Source organism: Triturus cristatus, chromosome 1_2 (genome assembly GCF_964204655.1).
Source record: "Triturus cristatus chromosome 1_2, aTriCri1.1, whole genome shotgun sequence".
Classification (NCBI taxonomy): Eukaryota; Metazoa; Chordata; class Amphibia; order Caudata; family Salamandridae; genus Triturus; species Triturus cristatus.
This window is the reverse complement of record NC_140580.1, coordinates 730,710,529-730,726,111: the sequence shown is the minus strand read 5'-3', so window position 1 is coordinate 730,726,111 and position 15,583 is coordinate 730,710,529. Positions and strand designations below refer to the sequence as shown.

Sequence of the window (15,583 nt, the reverse complement as noted above, 5' to 3'; positions counted from 1 at the left end):
GGAGGTTCCTTACCAGCCAGGGAGTAGCATATCTTGATGCACAAGACAATCCATCTGGAAAGGGTGCTCTTGGGCACCGCTCGACCTTTCCTGCATCCAACAAAGCCCACGAAGAGCTGGTCATCAACTCTGAAGTCTTTTGTCCTGTCCAGGTAGAAGCTTACCGCCCTCTTAGGGTCCAAGCGGTGAAGTCTCTCCTCCTTGGAAGGGTGAGGGGGAGGATAGAAGGTAGGAAGGGTAATGGACTGCCCCAGATGGAAGGGAGTTACCACCTTAGGCAGAAATGCAGCCCTGGTCCTGAGTACCATTCTTTCAGCATGAATGGTCAAGAACTAGGGTTTTGAACTAAGAGCTTGAAGCTCACTTACCCTCCTTGCCGAGGTGATTGCAATGAGAAAAAACCGTCTTAAAAGACAATAGTTTCAAGGGACACTTGTGTAAGGGCTCGAAGGGAGAACACATAAGATAAGTCAAGACAAGGTTTAAGTCCCATTGAGGCACAATAAAGGGAGTAGGAGGAAATCTGTTTGTGAGGCCCTTAAGAAAACGAAGAACAATAGGTGATTTGAATAATGACTGCTGATCCGGCAAGCAAAGGAAAGCCGACAAAGCCGATAAGTATCCTTTTACAGTAGCCACAGCAAAGCCTTGCTGAGCAAGAGAAAGGGCAAACTGTAGAATGTTAGATAGACGAGCCTTCAAAGGATCAATTGACTTCTCTCCACACCAAAGTACAAATTTATACCACCTATAGGAATATATAGATTTGGTGGAATGAAGTCTGGCAGACAAAATCACATCTACCACATCAGGTGGGAGAGAAAAAGAATTCAGGTTGTCCCGTTCAATCTCCAGGCATGAAGAGGGCACGAGGAAAGGTGGTGAAGATCTGTGTACCACACCCTTATAGGCCAATCCGGGGCGATCAATATGACTTGGGCCCGGTCTTGGCAAATCTTCCTCAGAACCCAAGGAATCAAGGGTATGGGAGGAAACGCGTAAAGGAGTCGAGAGCTACAACTCAACTGAAACGCGTCCCCCAACGCTCCCTGCATCGGATACGGCAAAATGACGGGCAGTGAGCATTCTCGTGAGTGGTGAACAGGTCCACCCGAGGAGTTCTCCACATCCGAAAGACGTGACGAACCACCTCCAGATGGAGCCTCCACTCGTGGTCGGCGGAGAACTGTTGACTGAGACTGTCCGCACGTACGTTTAGAACCCCGGCCAGATGATTTGCCATCAGACAAATCTGATGGTCCTGAGCCCAGGATCATAGACGCAGAGCCTCTCTGCAGAGACAAAGAGACCCCACTCCTCCCTGTTTGTTGATATACCACATCGCGGTAGTATTGTCCGTCAGGACTTGAACAGATTGACCGCGAAGGGAAGGGAGGAAGGCCTTGAGTGCCAAACGAACCGCCCGCAATTCCAGAAGGTTGATATGAAGCAACCTTTCCTCTGGAGACCAAAGACTATTGATCTCCAGATCCCCCAGATAAGCACCCCACCCTAAAGTGGATGCATCCGTAATCACTGTGGCCACCGATGGAGGTAGATGAAAGGGCTTTCCTTGAGACAGATTGCCCTCCACGCTCCACCAAGACAGATCCGCCGCAGCTTCTCTGGAGATCCTAACAGACTCACTGAGATCTCCCTTGTGCTGATACCACTGCCTGCGGAGGCACCATTGGAGCGCCCTCATGTGCCAGCGTACATGGTTGACCAACAGAATGCAGGAAGCAAACAGACCGAGCAGGCGAAGGACTTTCAGAACTGGAACGACCGCTCCATTGTAAAACAAAGGAATCATTTCCTGTATGTCGAGAATCCTTTGAGGAGGAGGCAATGCTCGACACACAGTAGTGTCCAGTACCGCACCTATGAACAGGTTGCGCTGAGAGGGCACCAGGTGAGATTTGGGCACGTTTATCGAGAAACCTAATTTGTACAACAGCTGAGTTGTATCCTGCAGATGATGTAGCACCTTCTCTGGCGACTCCGCTTTGATTAGCCAGTCGTCCAGATAGGGGAAAACCGAGATCCCCGACCTTCTGAGATGGGCTGCCACCACTGCCATCACCTTCGTGAAGACTCTGGGTGCAGTAGTAAGACCAAACGGAAGGACCGCAAACTGATAATGTTGCGATCCTACCGTAAACCGGAGATTCTTCCTGTGCGACTTCAGGATGGGGATGTGGAAATACGCATCCTGCAAATCGATCAACACCATCCAGTCCTCCTGATTCAGCGCTTGAAGAACCTGAGCAAGGGTGAGCATCTTGAACTTCTCTTGCTTTAGAAAAAGATTCAAGATTCTGAGGTCCAATATCGGATGCAATCTGTCGTCCTTTTTCGGAATCAGGAAATACCGGGAGTAGCATCCCTGACCCCTCTCCTGCTCTGGAACCACCTCTATCGCACCTTTTTGAAACAACTTCAGGACTTCCTCCTGCAGGAGAAGACGGTGGTCCTCCGAGCAAGCCCCTTGACAAGGAGGGTAATTTGGAGGGAATTCCCGAAAGGGAAGGGTGTACCCATTTTCTACAAGATCCAGAACCCAGAGATCTGTAGTTACAGATTCCCAATCTTGTAGAAAATGGATAAGCCGTCCCCCCACAGGACCAGCATGATCCAGAATGGCGGATCTAGGGCTGCTTTGCGGTGGTGGGAGGGGCTGAGGAGGAGGAAGAGGAGGAGGAGAGTTGACGGCCACGTGAGCGACCCCTGATTCTACCTCTGTAACCTTTGGACAAAGAGCTTTGCTGCTGTTGCTGCTGCTGCTGCTGGGTCTGTCTGAAGGAACGAAAAGTTGCCCTTCCGAAGCCTCTGTATCTTTTAAAAGACCCCCTTGACTGGGATTGAAGGCCCAAAGACCTAGCCGTAGCCTTGCTCTCCTTAAAGCGTTCAAGAGCAGCATCTGCCTTTTTACCAAACAAACCAGATCCATCAAATGGCAGGTCCAACAAAGTCGACTGTACATCAGGGGAGAACTCAGAAGACTTCAGCCACGCACCTCTCCTGGTGGCAACAGAAGACCCCATGACTCTCGCTACTGAGTCTGCTGTGTCCGGCCCACTTTGTATCACTTGGCGTGCTGCCGCCTGGGCATCAGTCAAAACTTAATTGAAGCCGACTCTATCCTCCTTAGAAAGCTTTGGTGCCAATTTCTTCGCCGAGTCCATGAGCGCATGGATATAGCACCCCCAGGAGGCAAGTTGCATTCGTCGACTTAAGGGCCATGCTGGCCGATGAAAAGACCTTCTTGGCCGACTGGTCTATCTTTTTAGCTTCTCTGTCCCCTGGAACCTGAGGGAAAGCACCCTTGGATTTACCCGAGCAAGCCGCCTGAACCACCAGGCTCTCAGGCGATGGGTGCGATGTTAAAAACTCAGGATCACCTGGAGCCGCCCTATACCTTCTTGCGACCGTCTTAGAGACTGCGGAAGCAGAAAAAGGCTTACGCCATACCTCCAATACAGGGTCAATAATGGCCTCATTAAAGGGCAACAAAGGCTCTGAAACTGTAGTGGGCGAATGCAGCACCTCAGTCAGAATATTTGATCTGAACTCCGTAGTTGGCAACTGAAGATCTCGCAGCTCCGCAGCCTTCCTGATGACCGCATGATACCGAGCCACATCTTTTGAGGGTTCATCTGAAGGTGGAGTGATTTCCCACTCAGGAGCCAAATCCAGTCCACTAGCCTCCTTAAGCTCCTCAAACACCTCATCAGACTCAACCAGCTCTCCCTCTTCAGCTTCTTCCAAAAGGTACCTCCTTTCATCCACCACTCTCTGTGCTTCCCTTCTGGATCGAATCCGCACAAGCGGTGTCGGCGGCGCCGTGTTCGAATCCGACGGCACTGGCACCGGCGTCGAACGTGGATCCGCAGGAGCAGCCGGCGTCGAACGAGGTCGAGCCGGCGCCGGTGAAGATGGAAGCGGCGTCGACGTCCTCGGCGCTGGAAGATGCCAAGACGGCGTCGCTGGAAAAAACGTCATGAAAGGGGCCTGCGGATAGACTTGCGGCACCCCCAAATTTAACGCCATTGGACCCATCGGACCCGCAGGTGCACCAGTGGTGTACATGGCTCTAGCGAATACCCCGTACATCGCATTTAAATAATGCGAGGGGTCCTGACCTGGTCCAGGGAACGCAGGGTACTGGTCAGGCATCACCGGACTCAGGCAAACCGGCTCCGACGGTGGAATAAGTGGCGTCACAGGCTCACCCGGGACTTGAAGATCCTCAACCGGGGCCGGAGACGGAGTTGGAGATGAAACCGGAGCCGGAGATAGAACCGGCGTCGGGGATGGCATCGGAACCGAAGATGTAGCCGGAGCCGGCGAAGTCACTGGAGAAGAAGGACCAGGAGAATCCGGGACTGGTGAAGTAGACACGGATTCCTTTCGGCGTCGAGCCGGCGACTTCAACTTCGGAGCCGAACTCTTATCAGAGTGATGATGAGAAGAATGCCTTCTCTTCTTCTTATGCTTCTTGGTTCGCGAAGCATGCCCCGAAGTCGACTTCGACACCGACCTCGATCGTGACCTCGATCTCGACTTCCTTCTTCCTCTCTTTTCCTTTTTCATCTTAGCGATGAAGAGCTTCGCCTCCCATTCTTTTAGAGCTTTGGAGCTCATCTTCTGACAGCAAGAGCAACCAACCACATCGTGGTCGGATGAGAGACACCAAACACAGTCGTCATGTGGATCTGTGATCGACATGTATTTGCCACATTCCCGACAGGGCTTGAAGCCCGACTTCTTCGTCGACATCTTCTTCGAAGAGATACAGGGAAACCCAGAGGAAAAACAAAGTAACAGTAAAGCTACCAACAGCAATTCCCGAAATCCGTTGGCGTCGACGGCGCGGAAAAAAGGGAACTGACGTCATCACGCCGACGAAGTCTTCTTATGGAGCCGGTGACGTCAGCGGAGTCGCGAGCGGAGCCGTGTCTCTGTGACGTCGTCTTCGACCCCATCGGCGTGGACTGCTACAAAAGTTTCCGAATGTTGCTGGCGCTGGGGATATTCACAAGGTGAGGAATCCACTGGCAGATGTATCCATCAGAGGCACGGATTAGGAAGGCTTGGAGGTGGAAGCAGCGGGTGTGGAAGTGGCCTGCCCCGCCCGCTGGTTACCAGACCCACCCCTGCGGAAGCTCCGTCCGCGGCCACGCTGAGGCAGGTTCTGCACAGGCTTTGCGGAGGAGCGCAACTAGGCGCCCTTACCCTGGCCACAAAAGGAACGAAACCCAGGTATGGCAGGGCTCTTAGCAGAAAGACCCAAAGACTTAGCCGTAGCCCGTGAGTCCTTAAAGCGCTCCAGGGCACTGTCCACATTGTCGCCAAAAAGAGGCGAGCGCCATCAAAAGGCATGTCCATGAGCGAGCTCTGGATATCAAGCGAGAACCTGGTAGACCGCAACCAGGCATGACTCCGCAACGCCAGTCGTGGAAATCGCCCTGCCCAAGGAATAAGCCGTGTCCAGACCACACCTGATGGCAAACTTCGCCGCATCCTTGCCCTCCGCAATCGCTTGGGAAAGGACGGCCTGGACCTCTTCAGAACACTGAGGCAGGATCTCTGCTACCGTATCCCACACGGCGTGGGAGTAACGGCCCAACAAGCAGGCAGTATTAACCGACCGCAACCCCAAGCTGGCTGAGGAGAACAACCCCTTGCCATATTAGTCCAGTTTCTTAGAGTCCTTATCCGGCGGAGCCGTGGGAAAGGCACTCTGCGACGTCGAGTCCTGAATGACCAGGCTCTCAGCGTGGGGTGAGTGCTCAAGAAGGCAGGGTCACCAGGTGTCGGGCGATGAAGCCTAGCGACGTTCTTATCCACCGGTGCCCCCGAGGCCGGCTACAACCAAGTGCCCAAGAGGACCTCGGTAAGGGCCTCATTGAAAGGGAGCAGCGGCTCCGACGACGTAGACGCCGTCTGGAGCACCTCTGTAAGGAGGTTGGTCTTAAGGGCCACCATAGGGAGGTCGAGATGGAGGACCTCTGCAGCTCGACCCAGCACCATAGTGTAGGAAGCGCCCTCCTCCATAGTAGGCGGAGGGGAGGCAAACCCCGGGTCAGAAGACACATCAAGTTCACCCGCATCTTGAAGGTCATCCACACAAACCTGCTCGGAGTCACACTGCCGCGTAAGGGGGTCCTTGGAGCCCACCCAGTCCTCATCCGGCTCCGGGGTAGAAGGAGCCGACCGCTGCGCAGGACCGGAGCCGGAGAGGGGGCCAGCGGCGCCGTGAGCGGCGCCGGCCGGGGCCAACCCGGAACCGCATCCCAATGAGGATCCCAGGTCGGAACGAAATGGTCCGGGAACCGGGGCGGGGGCGGGATAAATGGCACCCAGTGCGGCGCCTGTGGCGGCGCTGGGGCCAGAGCCAAGGGCAGCGCCGGGGCCGGAGCCAGCGGTGCTACACCTTGTGGCGCCGGGGCCGGAGCAGCGGGCACTGGATCCAGTGGCTCCGGGGCCAGCGCCGGAGGCGTTGCCGCCGGGTCAACAGGATCTGGACACAGGACCGTGGGGCCCGCAGGCGCGTCGGCAGAAGCCTGAGGCCTAAACAGGCAGTCCATGGCAGCAAGAAACTCTTGCATCTGTTCGGGAGTCGCCGACGGACCCGGGAATAGCGGGTAGGCTGCGGGACTCCCACGCTCCGGAGGAGCCACAGGGGCGGAGCCCCTGTCCCCCTCGTCTGCCTCTGGGGAGCGATGGGGGGACGACGGAGAGCGAACACGCTTCTTCGACTTCTTCTTATGGCGTCGCTTACCGGAATCCGAAGGTGAAGACTTAGAGTCCGAGGAGCGACGGCTCCGGTCCCGCAAATGGTCCCTAGACCCGGAGCGGCGGTGAGAGGAGTGCCGGACCTCCAGCAACCTCCAGCGACACTCCCGCAAGGCCTTCGGGGCCATGACACGGCAGTCCCGACAATCCCGGGAGTCATGGTCGGTCTCCAGGCAGTAGAGGCAGACATCATGGGGGTCCGCCACCGACATATTACGGCGGCAGGACCCACAAGACTTAAAACCGGGCATCTCTACGTGCACCAGGAGACAAGAGAAGGAGACAAAAGTCTCAAAAACAAAAGTGGTCAAAAATTGACCGGGGTACATGCTCAATCCGGATCTGCGCTTTCAGCGCGGAAAAAGAAAGAACTGACATCAGCGCGCATGGGTGGCGTCTAAGTAACCTCCGTGACGTCATCCCGGCGCGCACGACGCCAGGGATGGGCGCGGAGCCGCACAGCGCCACCTACTGGCGCGCAGGGGTACTGCGAAGCAGAAAACTTTCCGGATCCAGACTGACGCCTGGGGAATATTCTAACGTAAGGAATCTTTCAGATAGTGATATTTAAACAATCAACTGGCATCTTACTTAAAAAAAAATTAACATAGTTTGGCAAATAAAACCTACAGAGAGGCAACCAAAATTATTTTTGCCTTGAAAATGTGGTTTTTCTATGAAGAAAAATGTTATTGATATTTTTTATAAAATGTACTCTGGGATACTGTGCATGGGAGGGCCTATTCAGTGCTAAATATTATCAAAGGAGATCTCCTCTGGGTGAACACAACATATTCAAATGCTTCTGGCAGATTTTTAATTCAATATCTTTTACCTCTAGCTCTTGCTCATCATCAGGTCTCATTAACTGCTGCTTCTCTAGTTCCAGTAAATCATCCAATTCACTTGAAGATCTATCACTTCTACGTTGATTGAAGTCAGTTATCTATAAAAGAAAAGGTAAAGCTAAAAGCAGCTTTTAAGAGTGAACCGAAAGTTACTTACCTTTGGTAACTCTCATTCTAGTAGATACTCTACCTAACCACAGATTTATCACCTTGTGAGTCACGAAAGGTGCTAGACAGGATAAAAAAACACTACTGAAATAGCTCCTGAGGGTCAGCAGGTGGCGCCATCGGCCACTATTGCAACTCAGTACCACTTTCCAGACATGACGACATGCAGCCATACTTAGATACTACCCCCGCATACGTATGTTGGTTTATTTACTTTCAGACAGAGAGTGTAGCTGACAGACTGCATTGAACTTGTGGTGTGCTTATCTAACTTGGCATTATTAACTTTCTACAGTTCAATCCACAGAATGATAATGTGGGAGGGGGGTAAATAATCTGCAGTTAAAGTATCCAACAAAAAGATCAAGTTAAGAAAGGTAACTTACTTCTCATGAGTATGTCTAACCATGGGTTCCTTATTTTGTGAATCAATACCAAAGCAATACCCACTCCCAGAGAAAGGTCTGAAGAATAGGCTTCACACTAGAAAGTCCTGCAGAACAAAACAGGTAAAATGGCCCTCCCTTCAGTCTTGTGCATAGATGCAGTAGAGTATGATGAAAGGCTGGAAGGATGCCAGCAGAGCTGCTTGGCAGACATCCAAATCAAGACACTTCAAGTCAGGGCTCTAGGTGCAGCGTTTGCCATGGTGGAATGACCCTGTAGTCCCAAAAGGAGGGATCTTTTGGTGAAGACATAACTCAGTTTAATACAGAGGAAAATCCATCACAATAAAGTCTGTTTATGGACTACTTTTCCTTTTTTGAATCCAACAAAGAGTTAGCGACTGCCAGCTACTCCTCAGTAATATTTAAGTTAAACTAAAGGGAGCAACATTGGAAACCTCTTCTCGCCTTCTTAGAGGTGTGTTGCAGAGAGAAGAATACAGGCAGCGTAAAGGACTGCCCACATGAAAGGGTGACGTCATATTTGGCTGAAAGGTTGCGTGGGTTCCAAGAATAAGTTTGTCAAGAAAGAAAGCAGTTTAGTGGGCTGTCAAAATTTGAAACTTGTTGAAGTGATGTGGAGAAGAGATTAGAATGAGGAACACGGTCTCCAAAGTGAAAAACAGAGAGTATAGCTGTGGAGTTGGATCCAAAGAAGTGCACATTAAAAATGATGGAACCAATGAAGGCCACACTATGCATGATAAAGGGAGCTGGGGGATACATATGAGAGAGTATTTTAAAAAATCATGCATCACAATGGTTAATTTGAGTAATGAGGGTTGATCAGAAAAACAAAGAAAGGGGAACACATGCCAACAAGCAGCCTTTAAGAGTGCCCACATCAATGTCTTTATGGGCAAAAGGCAAAACAAAAAGAGATCAGAAAGTGTTGCATAAAGCAGGTCGACTTGCTTCACCTCATACCAGGAGACAAATGTAGACCAATAACCTGAATAAACAGACTTGGTGGAAAGGAGGCCGGCTTCTGGAATGGCCCCTACTACTTTCGATGGAGATCAAAACTTCTCAGTTGCTTCCACACTATCTCCATGCATGGAGGTGTATAGTGTGGAAATTTGGATGGAGCACTCTGCCCTGCTGCTGGGACAGCAAGTCTTCCCAAAGTAATAATGTAAATGGAGGACAGATGCTTAAGAGTCAGCAGTACTGAGCACCACACCCACCAAGTCAAATCCATGGCCCCTAGGATTATTTGCACTCATTGCTGCTTTACTTTCTTCAGAATAACAGAACAAGAGACTGTTAGAAATGTGGTACCTGGTTGAAAGAATATACACCCTGTTCAAGCAGGAACCACCTAGTGAGAAGGAAAGTAGAATCAGCTTTCAAGGTACCCCCGCTTTTTGCTGGAATTATGTTGTTTTCTGATTAGTCTGACTTAGTCTGACAGGGAGCCTGCTGATCAGGACCCCAGTCACTATGCTCGCTTCCTAAATTTGACAATGGTAAGTACTTTGGTAACTCCACAACTGGCTACCGGTGTACTCTTGTAAGTCCCTAGAATATGGTACTAATTTACCCAGAGCATAGGTACACCAGGGGTCTCCCCTGGGCTGCAGCATGTATTATGGCTCCCATGAGAGACCCCTCAAACTGTGACTACAGCCCTGCCATTGCTCCCTGTGTGAGTGGGTGCTTGCCCCCCTCATCACAGATATAACATTCCTTATATCGGAGGTCATTACACTTAAAACCTATAAATCACCCCTATGGCAGGCTCTTCAGTCCCGAGGGCAGGGTGCTTGGTTACAAGTGTGAGGGTGCCCATCCATGTGCAGGGCACACCTACAAACCCCCAGAGTCGATTTTCCAGGCTTTGTAATTGCGGTCAGCCATTTAATACATATAGTGGACATCAAGTTAATTACAAGATGTCTAACTATATATTGGCTGCACTTAAACCGGTATCAAACATGTTGGAATCCTACCCCAACACCAATTCCAGTGTTGGATGTAGGATCCCATGTACTGAGGGGCTCCCCTAGGAAGCCCCCCTGTATTCCTGGTCCCAGCCTTTCAGGATCTAACAGCAATCTAGTACTGCTGTCGACCACAGACACGTTTCTGCACTCCTGCTGTTGAGCTGAGCTCGAGCACAGGAAGGCAAAAGGGGTTTCCTGTCACAGGGCGGTGTTGGCTCTGTCCTCCAGAGATCTTCGGGCTCCAAGAAGCTCCAGCATCTCTTCCTGCCAAGATATTTGTCCTCACTGCATCATCTGCACCGTGGGCCTGCATCTTTGGTTAGCTGCTCGAGGTCCTCTTGTGACTCCTGTGCCTTCGGCCAGTGGGTGCTCTTGAGGATCTTCTTTTGCCTCAGCAGGCTCCCCTGCTTGCTCAGGGCCTGCTCTGACTCTCCTACAATTGGTGAGTTCCTTGGACCTTGCTGGTCCCAACTTTGCACCATTTTAGTTTTCCACGTCGGTGGCTGCTGCCAAGCTTGGTGGTTCTCCCGCCGAACACCAATCCCTTGGTTCTTCAATCCCGACGTGGGACAGCTTGTGAATGGCTCATGGTCTTCCACAGCATTGCCTAGTCCTCACAGCTGCAGCGACAAGATCACCGTAAACTCTCCTGCATTTCCGTAATCGGTGGTCATTGGTCTTCTGTGCCTCCTGGTGACTCCCAAGTGGGATAGACTCTGTCCACTATGCTTGCAGGTACTCCTCTTCAAGAATCTTCCCTTGGATTCCATCGGTCTCTTTCAACTCCGTTGCCAGCGGCATCTTCATTGAAGTCCTCCATTGTGGTTCACGGTGGTTTCCAACGTCACTTCGCACATAAGCACCTGGCTTCCCTGGTGTAGGTTTCCTGTTCCTGGGGTATCCACGGGTGGGGTGACTCTCCAACCTTCCATCTTCCACGGGGTTTCTTGAGGGTCCGCTGGGAAGTGTCCTTTTTCTTTAAAACTGCAATCGCAACTTAACTATTGACTTACACTTAGCACGCTCTTGTGTTCCCACTCTGCACACGACCTCGGTGGCGCTCCTAGATACTCACACTGCATGGTTCCGTGGGTCAACGGCTCTTTTACGTCTTATGGGTCCATTTTCGACTTAGGTCGTGGTTCGCATTCTACTATTTTAGTATATGGTTTGGTCTCCCACTGGGGACCACTGTGTATTTGTGCTACTTAGGTGTTTTATTTCGAAAATATTTGTGTATATTGTGTTTATATCTCCGGGTAGGAGATAATGTAATGTGTTAGTGAGTGTTTATAATAAATACATATTTTTATAATCACACTGTGTGGTTCTTTTTCACTTAACCTATACCATAAGATTAAGTACTGGTAAAACAAGCGACTTTACACTCCTTCTGGACTAAGCCTGAAGGCTGCTCTCCACAGCTACCACTTGGAGAACTTTTCTATGGTTGTCTAAGACCACTAAAATCACTGTAAGGGTTGTCTGGATTAGTACAGGGTGCTACACTTACATACGTAAGCACCATATACTAAGCCAGCCTCCTACAGCCCCAGATATAAACATAAAAAGCTGTACTTGGTCAACCTGTATATCAAATGCTCATGGGCCGCTGCCTTTGCCATAATGTTCAGTCAATTAACAATGGCGAGTGCTGCTGGCTTTGCCCAATTCCTGAAATTAAACGGTTTTGTCGAGGAAAGAGCAGTGCCCATCCAGCGCTTTTCATGATGATTCAAGTCAGGTATGTTCCGGGTATCATGCCGCCAATGGAACAAAAGAGAGATCATGAGTGTCTTTAATCACCTGCCGTATGTGTGACCAATTGGGCCGGATTGTACAGCAAGACTAGAGAACATGCAGGTTGTCACTGTCTGATTGGCTACACCTCCAGCAATGAGAGGTAGACAGCAACTTTGCCAGGGGACCAGTTCCAGTCCTGGAGGATCTAAAAATAACTGCATTTCATCCTGGGCTTTCTGAGGCTCCTATTGTGTGTTGTATGCAAAAAGAACAATTGATTAACAGAATTCAGAACAATGTCATATATTTACCCCAGTACATAGATCTGGGCATAAATCCATAATTTGTTTCCTCCCCATGCCATTTCAGTTTCACCCGGCCATATGCAAATCAGTCTTGACCCTGCGTCCAATGGGAACAGTTGAGCCCGAACTGCCAGGCCAGGTCCTCCTTGGACTGGGAACAAGCATCCTAGGAACGGTTTCGGGGTTTCACCCCTCATCAGCCAGGACAGCTTGACTCTAGTGGCATGGAGAGCACGGGGCCCACGTCAGAGCATACCCGTCCCACTCGGGACGTTCACCCCAGTACAGAGATCTGGACCTAAATCCATCGGTTTTTTTGCTCCCCATGCCAGTCCAGTTTGAACCCACCCATATGCAAATCAGTCTTGACCCTGCGCCCAATAGAACAGTCCCGGCCTAACTGCCAGGCCCTCCCAGGACTGGAAACAAGCATACTATTGTCTGTTGTCATCAGTTACGACCAGCGAATAGTGCACCTGTAGTCTCTACTGCCACAATGTTAGAGGAGTTGTTCAAGTGGGCGAGAGAAGAGCTTTGTTATTGACTTATCGTACAGTCTTTGATAAGATTCTTACATTGTCTCCTTTGCACTAGATAGCAATGCAGCGAGGAAGGATTATTATTCAATTTACGGAACTTTTGTTGTGTCATAAAGCACTGGTGTATTTGTAGGTACCTCAAACAGTGAGATCTCAGCAGATGGTATTCCTCAGAAAGGTCTGCAAAGGTCTTGAATGACTCACAAGCCAATAAATGTCACACCTCCGAAATCCCTTGGTGAACCATTCTGCTCATATCAAGGGAACTTTATCAATAGTGTAGGCTTGAAAGTAAGGCAATGGGGCCTTGGAATATAGTAGGTCATCCTTGCAAACTTGCAGCAAGAAGGAGCCATCAGTTCAGACCCTTAAGTGAAGGATCAGAGGATACAAATTGGAGAACATCTAGAGTCAACCGTTGACGGTGAACAACAAGATGGTAGAAGGCCTGGCAGGAGGCCGCTTAACACAAATGGACATAATATGGTCTAAAAGAACACGTTACTTACCTTTGGGTAACGCCTTATCTGGAAGAGACTCTAACTGCAGATTCCTTATCTTAGGATATTCCCCAGGCATCTGACAGGATCTGGAAAATTTCGAGCAGTACTCTCACTCGCCTTTAGGTGGCATTGTTCAGCTTTGCTTTGGCAGCATCGTCAGGGGTAGAAGTGGGATGCAGTACCTATAAAGGCACCACCCCAGCGAATTGTTTTTTTTTTGCGCTCTTTCAATGCCAGAAGAACAAGTTACTTACCTTCGGTAACGATGTATCTGTAAGAAACATTAGTTAGTTAGATTCCTCACCTTAGAATATCCCCAAGCGTCAGGCTGGATCCGGAAAGATTTTTGTAGCAATACCCCTTGCGCGTCGCTAGGCGTCGTCTGCGGCTCCGCGTCCGTCGTTGGCGTCGTGCGCCGGAATGACGTCGTCGGAGTACTTAGACGCCGCCCTCGTGCGCTGACGTCAGTTCTTGTACATAGCTTTCCGCGCCAGGGACGCTGAGCCATGCAAGAGACCGACACTGGTGCCAAAAAATCTAGGGCCCTGAAAGGGAGAACCTTAACCCTAGATGTCGGTTCGCAGAACGGGGAGGCTGGGTGGGTTGGTGAGGAATCTAACTAACTAATGTTTCTTACAGATACATCGTTACCGAAGGTAAGTAACTTGTTCATCTGAAAGAAACACGTTAGTTAGATTCCTCACCTTAGAATAGATACCCCAGCAATACCAACCTCGGTGGTGGGTCTGCGAACCAAGATCACACCAGAAAGTCCTGGAGAACAGAACGGCCAAAGTGGCCATCCCTCCGGACTTGGCTGTCCAGGCAGTAATGTCTCGCAAACGTGTGCAGCCTGACAGATGTCTTGCAAGGGGACACCCCGTCCCAGTGCAGTCGTGGCTGCTGTGGCCCGAGTAGAATTGGCCCGTAGCCCAACAGGAGGAACCTTTTTCGACAAAGAATAGCAGGTCTTAATACACAACACGACCCACCGAGAGATGGTCCGCTTGTGTACCGCTTTACCCTTCTTAGCCCCTACGTATCCAACAAAAAGTTGGTCGTCCACCCGGAACTGTCTTGTGCGGTCCAAATAAAGGGATAGCTCACGTTTTGGGTCCAGACGGTGGAGCCTCTCTGTCATCTTTTGAAGGATGCGGAGGCGGAAAGAAGGTGGACAGCGTGACAGATTGCCCGATGTGAAAGAGAGTCACGACTTTAGGCAGGAAAGAAGGACGTGTCCGGAGGACAACTTTGTCCGGATGAACTGAAAGGAAGGGAGGCTTGGATGACAAAGCCTGGAGCTCACTCACCCGTCTAGCGGAGGTGATTGCAACCAAGAAAGCAGTTTTCAAAGTCAAAAGACGGATGGGACAGTTATGAAGGGGCTCAAAGGGAGCGCACATCAGAAAAGTGAGAACAAGGTTCAAGTCCCACTGAGGCATTACGAATGGAACAGGAGGGAACATATGAGTAATGCCCTTGAGAAAGCGTGAATGAAACAACAGGGGACTTGAAAAGAGAAGGCTGATCAGGAAGCCGAATGAAGGCGGAGATAGCAGCAAGATAACCTTTCAAGGTGCCCAGAGCAGAGCCCTGCTGGACCAAAGAAAGAAGGAAGAGGAGAACCTCAGAAAGAGGGGCAGAAAGGGGATCCACAGCCTTTGCTGTGCACCATGCCACAAATTTGTTCCACCGGCAGGCGTATACCGTCTTTGTGGAGGGACGCCTGGCTGCCAGAATGACATCACAGACTTCAGGAGGCAAGTCAAATGGCATCAACTGCCGCCGCTCAATCTCCACGCATGTAGATGGAGGCTGGACAGGTTCGGGTGGAGGACCGTCCCCTGCTGCTGCGACAGAAGATCCTCCCGAAGAGGCAGTCGGATCGGGGGATCGATGGACATACTGAGTAGCTCGGGATACCAGTACCTTCGTGCCCAATCCGGAGCCACCAAGATTGTGAGAAGTTGGCCTGATGTATGATGTCACTAGTTCTAGTGTACACCTTATATCAGTCCAAACAACCCTTATGGTGATTGGTTGTAAAGTCAACCTTATAGACCAGCTATCCTAGTGGTAGCATGGACAAGAGCAGTCTTAGGCTAAACTCTGAATGGCATGTGAAGCCAGCTGTGATTCATCAACAATAATTCCCGAAGGGAAAAGGGTCTAAGGGAAAAGTTTAATGACCAAAACAACAGTTCAAATCCCCTATCCTTACATATGAAAAACACTAATGAACTGGTGGTCGTGCAAAAATGAGGAACTGAACATGAAGAAACTAGAA

The 15,583-nt window shown here is 50.5% G+C and overlaps 1 protein-coding gene across 2 annotated transcripts in view; it reads right to left on the bottom strand.

Annotated features, from left to right (window-relative positions):
• Nucleotides 1-15,583, bottom strand: part of VPS13D (vacuolar protein sorting 13 homolog D) — a 2,738,381-nt gene that overhangs the window by 733,455 nt on the left and 1,989,343 nt on the right. For both annotated transcript variants that reach the window (XM_085608633.1, XM_085608634.1), the window contains exon 59: nucleotides 7,634-7,744. In XM_085608633.1, coding sequence (XP_085464759.1) covers nucleotides 7,634-7,744 — 111 coding nt within the window. The remainder of the gene's footprint in view (nucleotides 1-7,633; nucleotides 7,745-15,583) is intronic.